The sequence below is a fragment of the Hyperolius riggenbachi genome, chromosome 2 (assembly GCF_040937935.1).
Source record: "Hyperolius riggenbachi isolate aHypRig1 chromosome 2, aHypRig1.pri, whole genome shotgun sequence".
NCBI classification, from domain to species: Eukaryota; Metazoa; Chordata; class Amphibia; order Anura; family Hyperoliidae; genus Hyperolius; species Hyperolius riggenbachi.
The window spans coordinates 75954642-75974208 of record NC_090647.1 but is presented as its reverse complement, the minus strand read 5'-3'; the positions used below and the strand labels follow the sequence as shown (position 1 = coordinate 75974208).

Here is a 19567-nt window from a genome sequence, read left to right as displayed (position 1 = left end):
CCGAGAATATCATCACTAAAGGAGATGACTAAATGGAAATCTGGGCTCAGGGGCTACATAATCAGCTAAGTATACTAGCGCATTCCAGTGCAAAAATGCTGTACAGGGGGTTTTATATTGTGACCTCAAAATCCATCCTGGACAAATTTTTGTACTTTTCAGTCGAGCTGGTCAATTCCGTTTGGACTTAATTAGAAATTGTACCTAATTTTATTTTAGCACCCTACAAAACTGTATTTTGAACTGTTATGTCATCAATTTTCCACTGTGGGGCACATTTGCTAAATGTTTTTCTATTCTCACTTTTTGCCCAGTTTGGCTGGTTTGCTTCTAAAATGACACTTTATATTTACAACAGCCCATGTCAAGAAGTGGTAAAAGAATAACCATAGTTTTTGTGGAAAGTGTGGCTGCCGTCGTTAGTGCAAGCCAGTTGCTGATCTTAAAGGATTTCCAGAGAGCCAAAAATCGTTCTACCTTTATGATTCTAGAATCCATGGAGGACGCCATCCGCGCCCTCCGCTCCGTTCCGCCAGCAATCAATTCTTTTTACTGCTCCCAGGTCGGGTCCCGACCCCACCGCATGGGTCGCTTCTTTATTCCACACAAAAGATGGCCGCTGAGCTGCGGCTGCGCAGTACGCATGGACGCTAGTGTGGCTTCGCAGCCTTTAGCCCTCCTCCAGCCGCGTGCTGGGTCCCAGCGTCCTGAGCGTATGTCGGGCACGCTCACATCACTACGAACAATGCGCGCCCGTTGTACACTCAGGAGGACGCTGGGAACCCAGTACGCGGCTGGAGGAGGGCTAAAGGGTGCGCAGCCACACTAGCGTTCATGCATACTGCGCAGCCGCGGCTCAGCAGCCATCTTTTGTGTGGAATGAAGAAGCAACCCGTGCGTTGGGGTCGGGACCCGACCTGGGGGGCAGTAAAAAGAATTGATTGCCTGCGGAGGGCGCGTCCTCCATGGATTCTAGATTCATAAAGGTACAGAACGATTTTTGACTCTCTGGCCTCGAAGTCCTTTAAATTAAAACTCGCATAGAATGTGGGTGTTCTCTTTAGGAACTCTCAGGCTGCAGGGATCGAAGAAAAACTCTCTCAAAATGCCTAGTGTCACTGTCTCCTCTGGCTTCTGGTGTTATCAGTAGTGAGAATTATACAGCTGGAACATGGTCTGAAATTATGCTTTGTTTAGCCTGCAAAACAGATCATATATTTTTAAAGAGACTCTTAGACGAGAAGCGCCTCAGGTTCCATACTTACCTGTGGCTTTCTTAAGCTTCCTTGAGGCCGCTCTTCCCTCGCCATTTCCCCCCTATCGCCTGCAATAGTGCCTGAAAGCCTAGCTGATTCACGCTTCGTCACACATGCATGGCCAAGCGTGCACCCTCGTTGCGCTCCCGTCCCAGGGAGTGTTCTGCTTACTTCGCTTGGCTAGGCTTTCGGGCACTATTGCACGTGACGAAAGACGTTGAGGGACGAGCGGCCCCAAGGAAGCTTAAGAAAACCACATGTAAGTATGGAATCCAAGACGCTTTTCGTCTAATGTACACTTTAAGGGAACTTTTTTCAATTTTACTTTGTTCTCACTTTAAAGTTTAATTCCACTTTGAAGGCGCGTAACGTCAGGATGTCACATGAATGAGGCCACACTCAGTAGCGGCACATCTCGCCTCCAAGTCAACTTGTAGTAAGATGACAGTTCTTGCAGCAAGGTGCTACTGTCTTGTCTCTTTTTCCTGGAAGCCATGTTCTGGCCTTGCTCCTATGCTGACACCAAAATAACTTTCAGGCAACAATTTGTAACCATGTACGTTTTTTTCCAGACAAGCAGATTTTCCAGTAGAAGCCTATGGTGGAAATGCATTTGCTCCGCACTGGAAACGGACTATTGGAGCTGTCTATTCCAATTGGCCGTTTGAGATCTGGCTCAGGTGTGAGGCTTAGTTTACACTATAAACCAATTTTTTTTCTTTTTTAAATGGCGAATGTGCTGTTCTGCAGCATTAATTCAAGCACAATGGCTATCATTCATAAAGCATTCCCGCATGCGGAAATGCTTAATACCGCTGACTTTACCAACCACATTGCAAAATGTCAATTCATAAAGGCTCTTTCCACATGCGGAGCTGACACTCCCGTGCAGAGTGATAACTTATTGCCTTGTGCGGTGTTCATACGCAGTTATCCAGAAAAAGTAGCAAAATGTCCATTCATAAACATTTCCGCATAGCGGTATGCGGAAGGGGATTACCGATCCCCTGGATGTAGCGGGAAGCTTGCGGAGTACTTGTAAGTGAATGGGATGGACCTCCCAAGCAGCAGAAGAGAGAGCAGCGCACTGAGGGAATCGGGCAGCTTTTCTATTTCCGCATGCCTACCGCCCGCCTACCGACACCATTCTCCAGAAAACCTCCGCACTGCTATCGCACCAGGCACAATTTTTATGAATGACCACCCAGAAGGCTAAACTACCGACGGCGGTATTCTCCCGCACGGGTTCTCCTTACCGCCAGCAAGTTTATGAATGATAGCCAATGGCTCAGAAAATGCTGCATGCAGCTTAATTGCAATTTGATACAAATGCTGCAGCTGGATCACCCTCATGGGTTTCCGCTATACTAGGGCTTAGCTGATTGCTGGTGATCGGTGAACACCCTGAAAGTTCCTCTAGTGCAAACTAGCCCTTCGTCACATCACCCTTGCTACAGGTTTGAATTTGATTTGTGAAGAAGGGTCATCTGGAAAGTAACAGCTGCTTTTATTTAATCCACTTTCTCGAAGACTATTGTATAGTCCTTTTTGGTTTTAAAAATATTATTGAAACTGTTCGTGAACCCTGTGCCTGGGCGGTTTTACATTTCTCCTGTGTCTTTTTTAACATTTACCAAAAGTGAATGCAACTGTTGCTTACGTTGTCGCAGATACTCAACAAAGGGAGTAGTATTAACCTGTGCCGAACTGCATAACTGAATCAATGATTTATCATCTTCTGTACACACTTTTGCTCCTTCAGTTTGGTTTACGTTTTTCTTTTTCTACAGTTGGCTAAGTAAAATGCAGGCACCTGTGCCCAGTTTCATATATTCTGCTTAGGTGGCCATAGCCATGTTACTGTTGTCAGCTGTTGACAATCAGCGGTTTCTTTAGTTGACCAGCCATTGAGCAGACCTAGCCAGATACATGGCGTCTTCAGCAGTCATACCTAAGCGTGTTATGATGAATGGAAGACTGGTTCTAATTGTTAGCTGACATTTCCATAGATGGACAATGCTAACCTGATACTTGTTTTCCAATAATTCAGTCCACAGGATGAGAATTTTTGTACATCTTTTGATCAGATTGCCTCCACCTAGTGTTGGTGCCAGTGGTTTACTATAGAACATGTTTCATGCCTACAGGTCACCATTAAGCTTTTACATATTTAGTCATGTATTTTCTGAATTAAAACTGTTTTGAAGTTTAAAATGGGCTGCAAACTCGTCTGTAATGCATTCTTTTTCCCAAATGTATTAATCAAAAACTGCTTATGCTCTCTTAAGAGAAATGGAAATCTACAATTACGTCGGTAGCAATTGATAGGTCTCACTGCAGGCTGTGTTCTTGATTAGGGTAAATAAACTTTTGGTTCACAGTATTCAAAAAGTTACTTAGTGCTAAAATCTTATTTAGGCATAAACATTGCTAGAAAACTGTCTGTTACATTTAATTGATGCACTGTTTTATTGCATTGTTTTGTTTTTTTGTTATCTTTTTCCATATGTTTGCTCAGTTCAAAAAACACTGCTTGATCAAGTTCTTGATTTTCTCTCCATGGTTTTGCTCTAAGTATCGTGCAATGTTTGGTATTTCTTTGTATAAATGATCACATTTCCCATGCATGTTGATTCATAAAACATTTTAATTACATTGTTCTATAAATAGGACCTGTATACCCGAACATGAATATCTACTGATTTGAACTAGTAGATGGAAATGCATTTATTATACAATCAAGATGACTAGCTGCCTATTATCCACAATCGTTTGTTTGATGATTTGTGTTGAGAATGAACTTGTTTGGAGAATGCACATTTTCTAAGGAGCTGACCTTGTTTATTGGTTTTATCTATTATTTTTTTAATTTAAAACTGCTGCAAATATACTATAAAAAGTACAGGATACTTTATTAGTTCTAAGCTGTCAATGTTGGGACTGGTTGAAGCTGCTTTATAAATATAACAGGAAGGTTGCATTTATGTAAGGGCGTGCTCTGAAATCCTCTACACTGTATGGCAATTGGCTGCCTACATTCCTAAAATAGTCTTTGATAATCTTTAGACTATCACACTAGTTAGTAAGAAACTCTCTTAAGAGGCACGTGCTAAATCCCAGGTTCTCAACACATGGTGTACACGTACCTTTCATAGTTTAAGTGTAGGTGTGATAGAGGATATTGATTGATATGAGATTCAATCCGTATTTGAGGATACTGTTGAAACACCATTGTTCAGAAAGTAATACTTGCTGTAATTCTGTTGTAATACTAGATGATCGGTGCTACAGAATCCAAAAGCTCCTGGGGATGTTTTCCCTTATTGTGTTCAATCTATTGCTTTGCACGGCAACTGTCCTATATTTTACTTTTGTATAAGAAGTGAGAAGAAATGGGCAGGCTTTCTAATTGATTTTGTACAGAGGTGATTGGAAGATCTATCAGAAAATCGAGTGGGAAATCAGATCGGACCTGTTGGAAAATTGGTTCCACCTGTCTGATGGGAAATTGCATGGTATGTACCATGCATTAAAGTCAAAGATTAGGTGTATGTAATCCTCAAAAGACAGCTGTAGCGAGAGGAATATGGAGGCTGCCATATTTATTCTTTTTAAGCAATACCAGTTGCCTGGCTATCCTGCTGATCCCCTGCCTGGGATCCTCCGTATTCATCTAATTGCAGTTGTCCTTTAAAAGATATAAAGGTACACCAATCGACAGTTACCACTGCAGGGTACCCCTGATGCTAAGGTGTGTACACAAGCCCATTTAGTCACTCTTAAAAAAAATCTGTAATGAAAAAAACTCCCCGAGGGGGTACTCTCCTCGGGTGGGGGAAGGCTTCCCCCGTCCTCCTCGGTCCCACGGTGGCGGAGAAAATCCTTCCAGAGCAGCGGCAATGTAAATATTTACCTTTTGGCTCCAGCGCAGGTACAGTATCTGCTCTTCTGACGGAGATAGGCGAAAATAGCCGATCTCCGTCGGGCGCTTTACTGCGCAGGTGCAAGTCTCCTGTGCAGTAGAGCGGACCCGACAGAGATCGGCTATTTTCGCCTATCTCCATCAGGAGAGCCGAAACAGCACCCCCGCTGGAGCCCGAAAAGGTAAATATTGCACGGGCTGTCGGATTTGTCGCCTGTGCGTTCCGGGGGCTGCAGCGAGACCACCGTGGGAAAAGAGGATGGCAGAAGCCTCGATAGGGTCCAGAGGCTTCCCCCTACTGAGGGGAGTACCCCCGGGGGAAATTTTTTTTCAGTACAGGTTTTCCTAACTATTTTTGATCAATCTGTAAGGCGACATTTTGGTGCACGAGTTCGGTACAGACAGACACATTGGCCTCAATTCACTAAGCTTTATCAAACGTTTGATAATTAACCTCATGAGTAAAATCTAATTTTGAATTCACTACGGTGTTACAGATTTATCAAATGTTTTATCGATAAAAGGTTCAATAAATCTATAACACCTTAGTGAATTCAAAATTACATTTTACTTGTGAAGTATATTATCAAACGTTTGATAAAGCGTTTGATAAAGCTTAGTGAATTGAGGCCATTGTTTAACCATAACTGAGCATTGTGTATGGAAAAATGGCTAGCGCATAGCCAAGCAGCATGTGGTAGGGCAGGCTAAGTAGCACTGCAGTTATCTCGTATGTCCTTGTTGGTGATTTAGCAGTATGGCATGCTAAATGTTGGGCAAAAGCTGTACATTTTCTGGATAGTGTACTGTTAAGGCCTCTGCCTTTGACATGGGAGACCAGGGTTTGAATCCTGGCTAGGTCAAGTACCTATTCTGTAAGGAGTTCAAGGCAAGACTCCCTAACACTGCAGGGTGGCTTCTTGAGCGCGTCCCAGTGGCTGCAGCTCTTGAGCACTTTGAGTCCAACAGGAGAAAAGCGCTATACAAATGTTCGGATTGTTATTATTATTTTCTAGATGCTTGGCAGAAGATTGTCTAGCATTTATGTAAGGCTTTCAAATTTGAGACTGTGTACATAAATTAATCAAGTTATCAGGCCCTTTAACCACTTAACGACCACCCACTGCACATGGGCGGCCGGAAAGTGGATCCCGCAAGGACCGCCGCATGTACGAGAGGCGGCGGTCCTAGTACGGGCATGGGCGGAGCGATCGCGTCATTTATGACGCGATCCTCCGCCGGGGACTGGCTCCGCCCCCTCACGCTGTAACCCGCCGGCCGTTCGGAAGCGCCGGCGGGTTACTAGCACCCGAATTGCCGCATACAAAGTGTATAATACACTTTGTAATGTATACAAAGTGTATTATACAGGCTGCCTCCTGCCCTGGTGGTCCCAGTGTTCGAGAGACCACCAGGACAGGCTGCAGCCACCCTAGTCTGCACCCAAGCACACTGATTCCCCCCCCACCCCCAGACCACTGTTTGCACCCAATCACCCCCCTAATCACACATCAATCACTCCTTGTCAATGCTATTTTTTTTATGCCCTAAACTGCCCCCTGCTCCCTCCTGGTCACCCCCCACCCCTTAGATTCTCTCCAGACGTCCCCCCCCCCCCCCGTGTACTGTATGCATCTATCCCCCTGATCACCTGTCAATCACCCATCAATCACCCCCTGTCACTGCCACCCATCAATCAGCCCCTAACCCCTGCCCCTTGCGAGCAATCTGATCACCCACCCACACCAATAGATCGCCCGCAGATCCGACGTCAGATCACCTCCCAAGTGCATTGTTTACATCTGTTCTCTACCCTAAACACCCACTAAATACCCATCAATCACCCCCTGTCACTGCTACCTATCAGATTAGACCCCTATCTGCCCCTAGGGCACTCAATCACTTGCCCACACCCTCAGAACGCCCTCAGACCCCAGCCCTGATCACCTCGCCAGTGCATTGCTTGCATCTATTCCCCCCTCTAACCACACCCTGAGACACCCATCAATCACCTCCTGTCACCCCCCCTAGCACTCCTATCCATCAGATCAGGCCAAATACAACCTGTCATCTAAAAGGCCACCCTGCTTATGACCGGTTCCACAAAATTCGCCCCCTCATAGACCACCTGTCATCAAAATTTGCAGATGCTTATACCCCTGAACAGTCATTTTGAGACATTTGGCTTCCAGACTACTCACGGTTTTGGGCCCGTAAAATGCCAGGGCGGTATAGGAACCCCACAAGTGACCCCATTTTAGAAAAGACACCCCAAGGTATTCTGTTAGGAGTATGACGCGTTCATAGATTTTTTTGTTATCAAAAGTTAGTGGAAATTGATTTTTATTGTTTTTTTTTTCAGTGTCATTTTTCACTAACTTGTGACAAAAAATAAAATCTTCTATGAACTCGCCATACACCTAACGGAATACCTTGGGGTGTCTTCTTTCTAAAATGGGGTCACTTGTGGGGTTCCTATACTGCCCTGGCATTTTAGGTGCCCTAAACCGTGAGTAGTCTAGAAAAAAAAATGCCTCAAAATGACCTGTGAATAGGACGTTGGGCCCCCAAAAAATTGTCACACATGTGGTACCACCGTACTCAGGAAAAGTAGTATGTGTTTTGGGGTGTATTTTTACACATACCCATGCTGGGTGGGAGAAATCTCTGTAAATGGACAATTGTGTGGAAGAAAAAAATTGTCATTTACAAAGATTTTTCTCCCACCCAGCATGGGTATGTGTAAAAATACACCCCAAAACACATTATACTACTTCTCCTGAGTACGGCGGTACCACATGTTTGGCACTTTTTTACACCCTAAGTACGCTAAGGGGCCCAAAGTCCAATGAGTACCTTTAGGATTTCACAGGTCATTTTGCGACATTTGGTTTCAAGACTACTCCTCACTGTTTAGGGCCCCTAAAATGCCAGGGCAGTATAGGAACCCCACAAATGACCCCATTCTAGAAAGACACCCAAAGGTATTCCGTTAGGAGTATGGTGAGTTCATAGAAGATTTTATTTTTTGTCACAAGTTAGCGGAAATTGACACTTTGTGAAAAAAAAACTATTAAAATCAATTTCCGCTAGCTTCTCCTCTTTGAAATTATTGTAATGTTTTTACAACTCTGTCCCATAATTTATCATTGGAGTGCTACCTCTGAGGGACACCTGATTAAAACAGATTCCTGTTGTAGGTTTTGCAGGTCGCCCAGAAGGTGTTGGAGAGGCATTGAGTCAAATCCACCATGTTTACGAACATAGAAATACCTTGACTAAATGTCATGCAGTATGGTTCAAATGGTATCCTTGGACTGTTTAGAAATGTAGATGTTAGTGGCTGGATAGTGTCTGGTTAAGGGCTCTACCTCTGACACAGTACAGTGTTCTCCCCAGAAATTATTTCCAGCCGTGTGGCATGAAAAAGTAGCTGGGTGGGGCAAGATGAGAGAATGCAGGGCCCGTGCTTCTGTGTGGAACTCTTACAGCATAGGAGGAGGTGTTCTAATAACAGCCGGGTGCTCACCAAAACTAGCCGGGTGGAGCACCCGCCGAAAAAGAACCTGGGGAGAACACTGCAGTAGACTTAGGTTTCCGAATCTTTCTGTTCAGTAAGGAGACCTTGGGCAAGACTCCCTAACACTGCTACCACCTGCTAAGTGCACCCTAGGGTCTGCAGCTCTGGCGCGTTGAGTGCATCAGGAGAAAATTATGATATAAATGTTGCCTTGTCTTCGTGCCTTTAATAGATGTAACCTGCTTTGTTAGCTTTGCAATGACTTTATGAATATGGTAAACAAGAGGCACCTTCATGCTTCAAAATAAATTGCACCAAATATTACTTTTACAGGTCAGACTATGACCAGTATTTGTGCAGTTGGCATGGCATTTTGGTTATCTTTCTGAGACACAGATTCTCATCAATGAGAAACCAATTATTTTCTTCTCTTCACAAGAGGACACTGCCCACATGTGCCACCTTAACCCAGCTATATCTGAGCAAAGTCTGTACAGTACGTGCAGGAAACATCCACCATGTAAAAAATGTATTTGTAAGGCTTCCTCACAACAATCCACAGAGCCTCTGAAACGATCATTAGGTAGGACGCTGCACTCGCTCTACCCAAAAGCATCACCATAGGGATGGGGTATGTGTCAAACGTTTACAATATTGTAAGCAAACTGGACAAATCCCCCTTTTTTTTTTTTTTTCCTTGGTGGAATACCATGCCCTATGTTTTCTCTATTTTGCACATATTGGGATCTATTCAAAAAACTCACACGAGTTATTTATAACCTGATAAAAATAACCGGCACATGTACAAGCAAAAAAAAAAAACAGATGAAAAAGCTTTGTGAATCATCCCCATTGGCTACAATCTTGTGTAATCCTGAGCTCGCTAACCTAGGTAAAGTCCATCAAATCTGCTCTCCTAGGAAGTATCTCTTACATAGTTATTTAGGTTGAAAAAAGACATGCGTCCATCGAGTTCAACCAGGGTCAATCTCCAGGGTTTCTTAACCAGGGTTCCTTGAGTACTCTGCATGGGTTCCTTGGCATTTTTTCCCCACGGTGGGGGTGGGGTCGGGGGGAGTATGATAGAGAGCACAGTATATAATATGGGGTACTGTAAAAAGAAGCATTACATTCAGAGTAATGAGCACAATAAAAAAAAAAAAAAAAAAAACCTAAAATAGACATTATAATGAAGGGCACTGTAATCGGGTGCCCTGCACAAAAATGTGCAGGGTTCTTCCAGGGTAAATAGGTTGATAAAGGCTGCTCTACACCGATCTACACATTGCTGTAGTGCCTCTGTCTATTTCTACTTGGGAACATCTGTACAGTGCTTGTGCTTCTAAATGTTGCCTTCAACATAGTGTTGATAGTTAACCTCCTTGGCGGTAACCCCGTGTGTGACACGGGGTAAGTCGCCGGAGCGTGCCGCTGGGCCGATGCGTGTGCACAACGATCGCCGCCACTACCCGCCTATCTGCCACGCCCCCCCCCCCGACCCCTTTCGCTGCCTGGCCAATCGGTGCCAGGCAGCGCTGAGGGGTGGATCGGAGCACCCGCTGACGTCATGGCGACGGGGAAGCCCATACAGGGAATCCCGTTCAGAACGGGATTCCCTGCAGGGTAAAAGCGCCGCCGGCAATCAGAGGGGTGGGAGGGATAGCAAAGGGAGGGGGAAAGCATGTAGCTAGCGCTAGGCTAGCTACATGCTTTAAAAAAAAAAATTGAAGAAAAAAAAGTGCTGCGCTGCCCCCTGGCGGATTTTTTGTACCGCCAGGGAGGTTAATGGGCAAGATTTCTCATGTGCATAAGGCTCATTACCAAAGAAGCATGTGGCTAAGCCTTTATATCCCTCTCCCTGTTCACAAAGGAAGCCTGAAGGGGAAAAAAAGTGCCCTAAACGAGTACTTCAGTAGAGTGAAACCTCAGGATAATGCAGAGGCTTGCTGCACAGTGCAGCCACAAACTCCCCGGGGGATCCGGCGTCTATTAGTGGTCTGGAGGAGGACATGGGAACCCTCTTGGAGGATCCCAGAGTCTACCAAGGTAAGTATCTAATTTTTTTTTTCTTACACTTACAGCTTTGCTTTAAAGGGAACCTGAAGTGAGAAGAATATGGAGGCTGCCATCTTCATTCCCTTATGCACAATACCAGTTTCCTGGTTGTTGTGCTCAACTTTTGGCCTTAGTTGTTTGTAACGCACCTTCAACAAGTGTGCAGCCAGTGGAATCAGAGCAGAGTCGCAGCATTTGATCTACATGCTCTTTCTGGGCCAGTCGCTTGTAGCATTAGAAGCATAGGTTCAGCATAGAAGTTGGGCAGCTGGCAGTATTAGAGAACTAGCTGATGGCCCGACGTTGCCCGGATATGTATTTGGCTGGTTTTGGCTACTCCCATTTTTTTCTAACACTATCACACACTTAATTACTCAATGACCTAGTTTGTGAGCTTTGCAGTCTTTGGCATCAGTAATTTGCATTGAAATGAAACAATTCTGATTGTGGCTCCACCCCCTTTTCTGAATTTGAACCCCAGTCACTCAATGACCAACTGTACCAGGTTTGAGGCTTGTGCCATTAACAGTGCAAGAATGACAGCAATTATTTCCCTTGAAAATCAATAGGTGAATTTTGATAAGCTTTTGTAGGCTCCACCCACTTTTCTGAATATTAGAATATTAATCCCAGTCACGCAGTAATTAACTGCAAAGTTTGAGAACCCTGCCAGTAACACTAAGAATGGCTGCAGTTTACATTTTCCCATTGAAATTTGTAGTTGTCTCTGCCCACTTTTTGGTTATGGCGATTAAAAAGTATCCTATATATTATTCCAGGTAATGTACTATGCATGTGCCAAATTTCATTTAAATCCGTTCAGCCATTGTTGCGTGATTGAGTAACAAACACCCAAATATCCAAACTTTCACTATTATTATTAGTAAGATGAAGGCAGCATCCGTATAGCTCTTCGCTTCAGGTTCCCTTTAAGGTCCTTTACAAAATAGGATGTCATACATTTTTTGAAGTGATCTGTGTATGGGGCACAGCACTATATTGAGATAACCACATAAAATGGTATGTGTGCATTTCATCTTGGTTTACTTTAATTTGTTACTGCATTTATTCTTTAATTAAAGTACTTACAATTTTTATATTTAAAATCTATTTCCTCTAATGTACTGTACTTTGTGTCCGGTTTCTGTTTTTTTTTTATTTATTTTTTTTATCTTGGTGTTAGGGAAAGATTTATTTTTCCTTGCCACGAAAAGGCAAATATTGTGGCAGTGGGGACTAAATTTGTTTAGAAAGCTTGTCTTGAAAAAAAGAACGAGGGTTGTCTAGAAAGTAATGCCCGTTTGCATCTGCCATGCAAGGTATTCTTCATGTGTAATTTAACTTGCATCTTTTAGGTGTTAGCCTCTTCTCCCCGTGCTGCTTGGCACTTGACAGCAGAATGCCAGTAACTTTTTTTTCAGCAGCATTAATGTTAAGCCTCTCCTTCCCTGATCCCTCTGGACTCATAAGTGAGTAGAATACTACTACAACAAAGGCATTGAAATATTTTGTAAAAATATGATAAATTCCTAAATATTGGAGGCGATTATGTAGAGAAATAATCAGAAGATAGTGTCTAAAATAAAATGTTTATTTAGATAAAATGGCCCTTACTTTCCAGATGACCCTTGTATATTCTACATTTTCATGCATGTATCCATGTGCTTTTAAAGCTTGCTACAGCAATTTAACACTTGGTGATTTGCATGTTTTGCCACAAATGGGTTTTCTTTTTAAATGGCCTCTGATGAACCATGCCACGCTTACTTGGCTGCCATCAAACGTAATGTCCTTGTGTGTTTAGTGGTACATTGCCATAAATGAGCATTTCACACCAGAGCTTTTTAAGTACATTTAAACATGGATTTTTAGGGAATAATTTCGGTGTAAACCAGGCCTTCATCCCACCAACGGGTGTCTAGTGGTTATCTGCACAAGTAATTTAACCACATTTTGGTTAAATACAGGACAAGTGAACAGTAAATTTACCTTGCACTGTTGATGGGTTCTGAAGGACAGGTTTTAGAAACTCAGGTATGTGGTTTACCAAATGTCACTTTCTGTTAAGTGGTATAAACCAATCTGATTATAACTTTTTAAGCTTGTCACTGCACTGAGACTTGGGAGGAAGAGGAAACCAACCAGGCGCGGGGGAAAGAGACTATCAAAAAAGAGAGCGCAACTACGTGCAGAGCTGCAGCAGAGCAACGGCTTGCCATAATAAGATCAATAACTGACAAGAAGTCGCAGGAGACTTATGGACTCTTTGCCTTTTTCACAAGCAGTTTAAAGAGAAACTCCAACCAAGAATTGAACTTTTTCCCAATCAGTAGCTGATACCCCATTTTACATGAGAAAGACAATGATTTTCACAAACAGACCATCAGGGAGCGCTGTGTGACTGATTTTGTGCTGAAACCCCTCCCACAAGAGGCTCTGAATACCGCGGTACTGCTGGCAAACTGCCACAATGTAACAATGTTCAGAGACAGGAAATAGCTGTTATTAGCTGTCTAACAGACAGAGCAGCTAGAAACAGCTAAATAACCTGCCCACAGTAACAATGTCACCATGTAATAAATGTCAGAATGTGAATCTGGGAGAGGAAAGATTTTACAATGAGCAAACACTGACTAAATCATTTATACATAATTATGGTAAAAAATGAAGCACTTTTTTTACTACATTATTTTCACTGGAGTTCCTCTTTAAACTCCTAAACAGTACTTGTGTGTATTTATCAGTGTAGGTGTTTCTGCATGCATTGTTTGGTCTGTACATAGATATGGTTTTCATATTGTAAATTAACCTTTTCATATGTATATATTGAATTGTTAATAAACCCAAAAATGCTCTGATTTTGGTATTAATTTAGCACGTTTGTAGGGTTTTGAGAAGCGTCAGGTTTTTTTTTTTTGGTTTTTTTTTGTACTCAAGAGATTCTCTTAATTTTTAATTATAAAATGGGTACTCTTTATTAAACTGCTACTTATTTTGGTCAAGCTTTGGCAGTATTTCAAGTGGCAGGGAAGTAGCGCTTAATTCCACGCTTCCGTCAGATTGCTTCTTCTATGAAGGTGCGACACCTTCCTCCTGCTTCCTGTCTTTCTCCCACAAGGTCACCCCTCCTACTTGTGATGTCATCATAGCAATGGCTCATGCATCTCTTATGGTCCAGGCTTATTTTTCTCTTCCTCCTTACGGCGTCTGCAATTACTGCAGGATCGCACACCATATTTTCCCAAAATAAGACACGGCTTATTTTCAGAGGAAGTCTTATTTTTCCACGCACCACAATCTAATTAATTTTCTGTACATTAAATGTAAAGTCATAACTTCCAAACCCTGAATTCCATTATGAATTTTTCATAATTAACTCTAGTTCCTTTTTCCATGTAAAGTATGGATGTACAAAGAGCCTATCTCCTACCAACCCTTATTGTTATGAATTTTATCAGATTCAATTTTATTTCGCCAAGTACAACGTGAGTTGTACCCAGAATTGGTTTTGGCGCAACAGGGTCAGTGGTGGTACATACAGTAGTAGATGCATACAGCATATGCAGGTATATACAGTAGATAAATATTGTGAGATCAGTGCAACTCCGGCATAGAAAATAAAGCATGGACAAAAGCATACATAAAAGATGAACCCAGGAGAAGGACCAGGGGTAATCCGCAAAACGCTTCTGCAGTGATACTTTGAATCAAACCCTAGAAGAGAGACAGATAGAAGAGATGAGAGGAGGAAGGAGAGAGAAGTTGAAAGGACAGTGATAAGTCCTCTTCGGATTGCTGCATAACCTAATCTATTAGTGACCGGTTAGTGTCTCTCAGGGCCCTTTTCCACTAGCAATCGCAATCACAAATCACAAACGCCAGTGATTGCGATTGCGATTTTTCATTAATTCTGTTATGCGATTGCGATTTGCGATTTTCATTTGCATTGCATTATCATTGTAAAAATCGCTCCAGCAAGCGATTGCGATTTGCGATTAGCGATTTCCAAATCGAATCACTGTAGTGGAAAATACTTCTCATGCTTTCTATGATAAAGTAACAACCCTAGCGATTTAAAAATCACTAGCGATTTGCGATTTTGCGATTCAGCAATCACAATCGCTCTAGTGGAAAAGGGCCCTCAGGGACCAGGGTGGTTAGCTGGAGGAGTGTGCGGGCAGCTGCAGCAGCATCTGATGGCTTGGGAGAGTGCAGGCAGCTGGGAGTGCAATTCTTTTGGGGTGTCTGCTTTCCTTAGTAGAACTGTCCTGCTGCATTTTATTGCCAATTGATTTTACTTTACATGTATGCCGTAGCTGCCTGCACACTAGTTAGAGACTCTGAAGTCTCGTAAAAATCAGGTTTTTAATTAAGAAATGTGTTTAACATCTTTGCCCTACCTAAACCGTCGCATCCCCGCCGCTGTACACTAACCCCCCCCCCCCCCCCAAAACTCCCAAGGGGCCAATCCAGGCAGAGCTATGAGCCGCAATTCTGCCTCTCAGCACGTGTGTCAGCCCGGATCGCCTACTTTCCCCCGCCCCTCTGTCTTCCTTCACTGAGAGGGGCGGGGGAGAGGCGGAGATCCACCGCTGATAGACGGGCATGGAGGCAGTGCTGCGGCTCATAGCTCTGCCTCCAACAGCAGCAAAATCCAGGACCAAGAAAGTCGTGGATTTTGCGGGGCAGAGGGAGGGGGCGTGTTAGGGGGGCTTTAGATAGATTCCAGAGATGTTAAACACTTTTTTTTTAAATTAAAAACATGATTTTTAAGAGACTTCAGTGTCTTTTTAAATTGACTAATTTATGAACTGTAACTCGGGTTCATTTTTTGAGTAGGCCTTATGTTCTGAGCATCCTCAAAAATCATGTTGGGGGCATTTTCGAGGTATTTTGTAACCACTTTGTCAATGGAACAGACTCTTTTAAAATGTCCTATTTATTCCTGGGTTCGATAGATTGAATTAAATTTTATTGTATTGTTTTTTTTTTGTCTACACCTGGATTAGACATTGGTCCAAATTACAGATGACAAATGTAATTCATTCTAAAACGATATCGTCCTTCAAAAGTAATCAGCAACACAAAATTTAAGCACACTTAAGCCAGATGGACAACTCATCTGAAGTTTTAATTGAAATAGATTTGTTTTTGAGACTTAAAAAATATTTTGTATTTAAAGAGAACCCGAGGTGGGTTTGAAGAATATTATCTGCATACAGAGACTGGATCTGCCTATACAGCCCAGCCTCTGTTGCTATCCCAAACCCCACTAAGGTCCCCCTGCACTCTGCAATCCCTCATAAATCACAGCCACGCTGCTGACAAACAGCTTGTCAGAGCTGGCTGTGTTTATCTCTATAGTGTCAGTCTGCTGCTCTCCCCGCCTTCTGCAGAACTCCGGTCCCCGCCTGCATCCCTTCCCTCCCTGCTGATTGGAGAGAAGGGACGGGGGCAGGGACCGGAGCTATGCAGGAGGCGGGGGAGCAGCTGAGACTGACACTACAGATGTAAACACAGCCTCACAGCACAGCTGTGATTTATGAGGATTTGCAGAGTGCAGGTGGGGTTTGGGATAGCAACAGAGGCTGGGCTGTATAGGCAGATCCAGCCTCTGTATGCAGATAACATTATTTAAACACACCTCGGGTTCTCTTTAAGCACTATATAAAGCTTACCAATAACACAATGGGAGTATGCTAAAAGTCTGAAAATCCATTAAAACCTGCGCTATGTTGTGCTGTGTATTCAGGAACAGAAATGCCTTTTTTCAGCAAGGTTTTAAAATAGAAATAAGGAAAGAACAGTAATGTGTTTAGATTAATATCAAATATTAAGTATAACTGACAGAACAATGATTTAGTTCTACTTAGCTGTATTTTTTTTCTTAAAGCACAGAACGGATCTTCCCACGTTTTTCTAGTAGTCTTGAAATTATGCACAGTATGTTTTCCAGCTATTGCAGTTTTCTGCCATAAACTGTTTTTGTAAACTTGTGTTGAATGGAAGCCGGTAAACAGGCAATCTGTAGAGAGGTGGAAGAAAAGATTGTGGATACTTCAGGACACTTAACTGGTTATGCTTTTAAGGTCTCAATACACTTATATGGATGTGTGGTAAATAAAGTAAAAGATCTATATCTTTTAGATATTCAGACATTGTTTTACTTGTTCTATTGCTCTGCACCATTAAGGCCGCGTAGACACTTCCAAAGGATGTTCCTAATTCCCTTGGGTGACATTGTGGGGTCAGGCTACACACACATGCACGTCCGTTATGTAGCTGTCAACACGCTTTGTTTCTATGCTGGGGGTATGACAAGCAGCGCATGCATGGCTGGAGCGGAGCAAACAATGGGATCATCGTCGCTGGGGTTGAGTGGATGTTCCCAGAGCGGTCGGGGGTCCTCTGCTGCCCTACACACGCCTGTTTGTCTGCTGATATTGTTGGTACCGGCTGCCTCAGCCAACTTTAGTCTGATGTGTGTACCGAGGCTTTAGTATTAAACAAGATTTCAGCAGAAATCTTGTGTACTTGTATCTCGCCACTGAAACTGCAAGCGTTCAGCGACCTGGTACAAAGCTATGGCACTCCTTGATTGATTGCTTGCTGCTGCTGGCCACGCCATCCTTCCCTCATGGCTGAATGGAGTACTGGTTAAGGGCACCGCCTTTGACATGGGAGACCAGGGTTCGAATCCTGGCTAGGGTCAGTACCTATCCAGTAAGGAGTTCAAGGCAAGACTCCATAACACTGCAGGGTGGCCTCCTGAGCGCGTCCCAGTGGCTGCAGCTCTTGAGCGCTTTGAGTCGGACGGGAGAAAAGCACTATATAAATGTTCGGATTAATATTATATTATCATGCTCCTAGTAGGATGACTTTGGTCTTGACCCAGAATTTATCTTAAAGGGAACCTTAACTGAGAGGGATATGGATGTTTCCTTTATAAACAATACCAGTTGCTTGGCAGTCCTGCTGATCTCATTGACCAAAGTAGTGGCTGAATCACAGACCTGAAACAAGCATGTAGCTAATCCAGTCTCACTTCAGTCAGTTCACCTGATCTGCATGCTTGTTGAGGGGCTGTGGCTAAAAGTAATAGAGACACAGGATCAGCAGGAGAGTCAGGTAACTGGTAATATTTTAAAAGGAAAAATCCATATCCTTCTCAGTTTAGGTTCCCTTTAAGATTGAATCTTGCGCATTGAAAACATTTGTGAGTGTATGGCTACCTTTAGACTACTTTAAGATGAATTTAGAGGTTCAATTTGATGAAAGCTTCAAATCGAATGAAAGTCTGTTAGGCAGTGTAACCACATATAGTAATATGCAGTAAATTTTTCAGGATACCCACTATTACGGTAATTTCCCTTGTTTCAGCATCAAAAACCTTTCCTGCAGCTATGTGTGTACCTCCGACCTGACAGTGATAAAGTCAAGCTTAGGCTGATTAGCAACACATCCTTCTTCTCACATTGCACTCTGGGAGACCAGGTGTTTTTTTTTTTTTTGTTTTTTTCCCCCCCCCAACTCTGAGCACACAACACCCAACTATTTCTCAGAGATGCACCTTGCCAGCACTGAAGAGGTCTGCACCTGTGATAAATTACAGAATGTAAATCGGGGGGTGAACGATTTTACAATGGGCATACACTAACTAAATCATTTATATATGAATATTGTATTCATTGTTTTCACTACAGTACTTTTTTTTAAAAAATTCCCGGACCCTTCCAGTTGTTTTAAGATAAACATGATTAATAATGGTCAGTCTATATATTTGTTTGTCTTTGCTCATGTGTGGTGGGGCTGGGCTACTGGCAGCAGTGATGTACCATCAATGGCTTTATAGCTTAGTTCTGCATCTAGCAGGAAAATGTTAGTTTTGGCCACGTTTCAATCAAGGATAAATTACTAGTATGTAATAAGATGGCAATCCAGGTAAACTGTTGAAAACAGATTGCTCTTTATCCTTAGCTTGGGCTAGCAGTTTATGGCCGTCCATAAAAACTCAGTTGAAAAGATTTTAAGAAATTGTTACATGACGATTTTTAAACAAAGTGTTCTCTTTTTTTTTTTTTTTTTTTTTTTTTTTTTACTTTGTGTGCTCCAGATGTGAGAAATGAAATTGTAGTAATAAAACAAAAAAAACCCTTGCGAGGCTTGTGATGTGTTTATACATCTGTGTTTTCCTGATGTGTGTTCTTAGGGCAGGTTTACGGTTTACTTTTTGTCTGTTTTACTCTTCAATTGTCCATCAATTAAAGTAATTTTAATGAGTATTTTGAATCTGTTAAAACTGCTCATGTTTTAGAATATGGAAGAATCACTGAAATGGGAAATGTGACATTTATTAACAATTTTTTTCCATGTGACATTTAGATTGTAAGCTTGTATGAGCAGGATATTTTTTTGTTTGTTTGCAGATACCACAGGAACTAATTTAATAACAATCATAATGTGATTATTCTATAAAATAAAAAATGTGATTTATTCTGTAAAATAATTGGTTCTTGCCTTACCTTGTCTTGCCTTGATACAAATTTCAATCTCTCGTAGCTTCATTTCTGACTTTCATAATTTAAATAGTAAATGTTAATGTTGAGCTTTTCTAAATATTCCAAAAGTGTCTTGCTGTCCTTATTCATGAGTTGTTGCGCATACGTTTTTTTTTTTTTTAATATTGCGTGCACAAATTATTTGTATGCATTTTTATAGGTTGACTGTGAAAACTGTTTATTTTCAGAGAGAACAGGAAATGAGAATGGGTGATATGGGCGTCCGTGGAGCAATAAACATGGGAGGTAGGGTAAT

The 19567-nt window shown here is 42.5% G+C and overlaps 1 protein-coding gene across 1 annotated transcript in view; it reads left to right on the top strand.

Moving 5' to 3' along the window:
* PSPC1 (paraspeckle component 1) overlaps positions 1-19567 on the top strand; it is a 50185-nt gene that overhangs the window by 16138 nt on the left and 14480 nt on the right. Inside the window, exon 7 of the mRNA XM_068265887.1 lies at positions 19500-19557. Coding sequence (XP_068121988.1) covers positions 19500-19557 — 58 coding nt within the window. The remainder of the gene's footprint in view (positions 1-19499; positions 19558-19567) is intronic.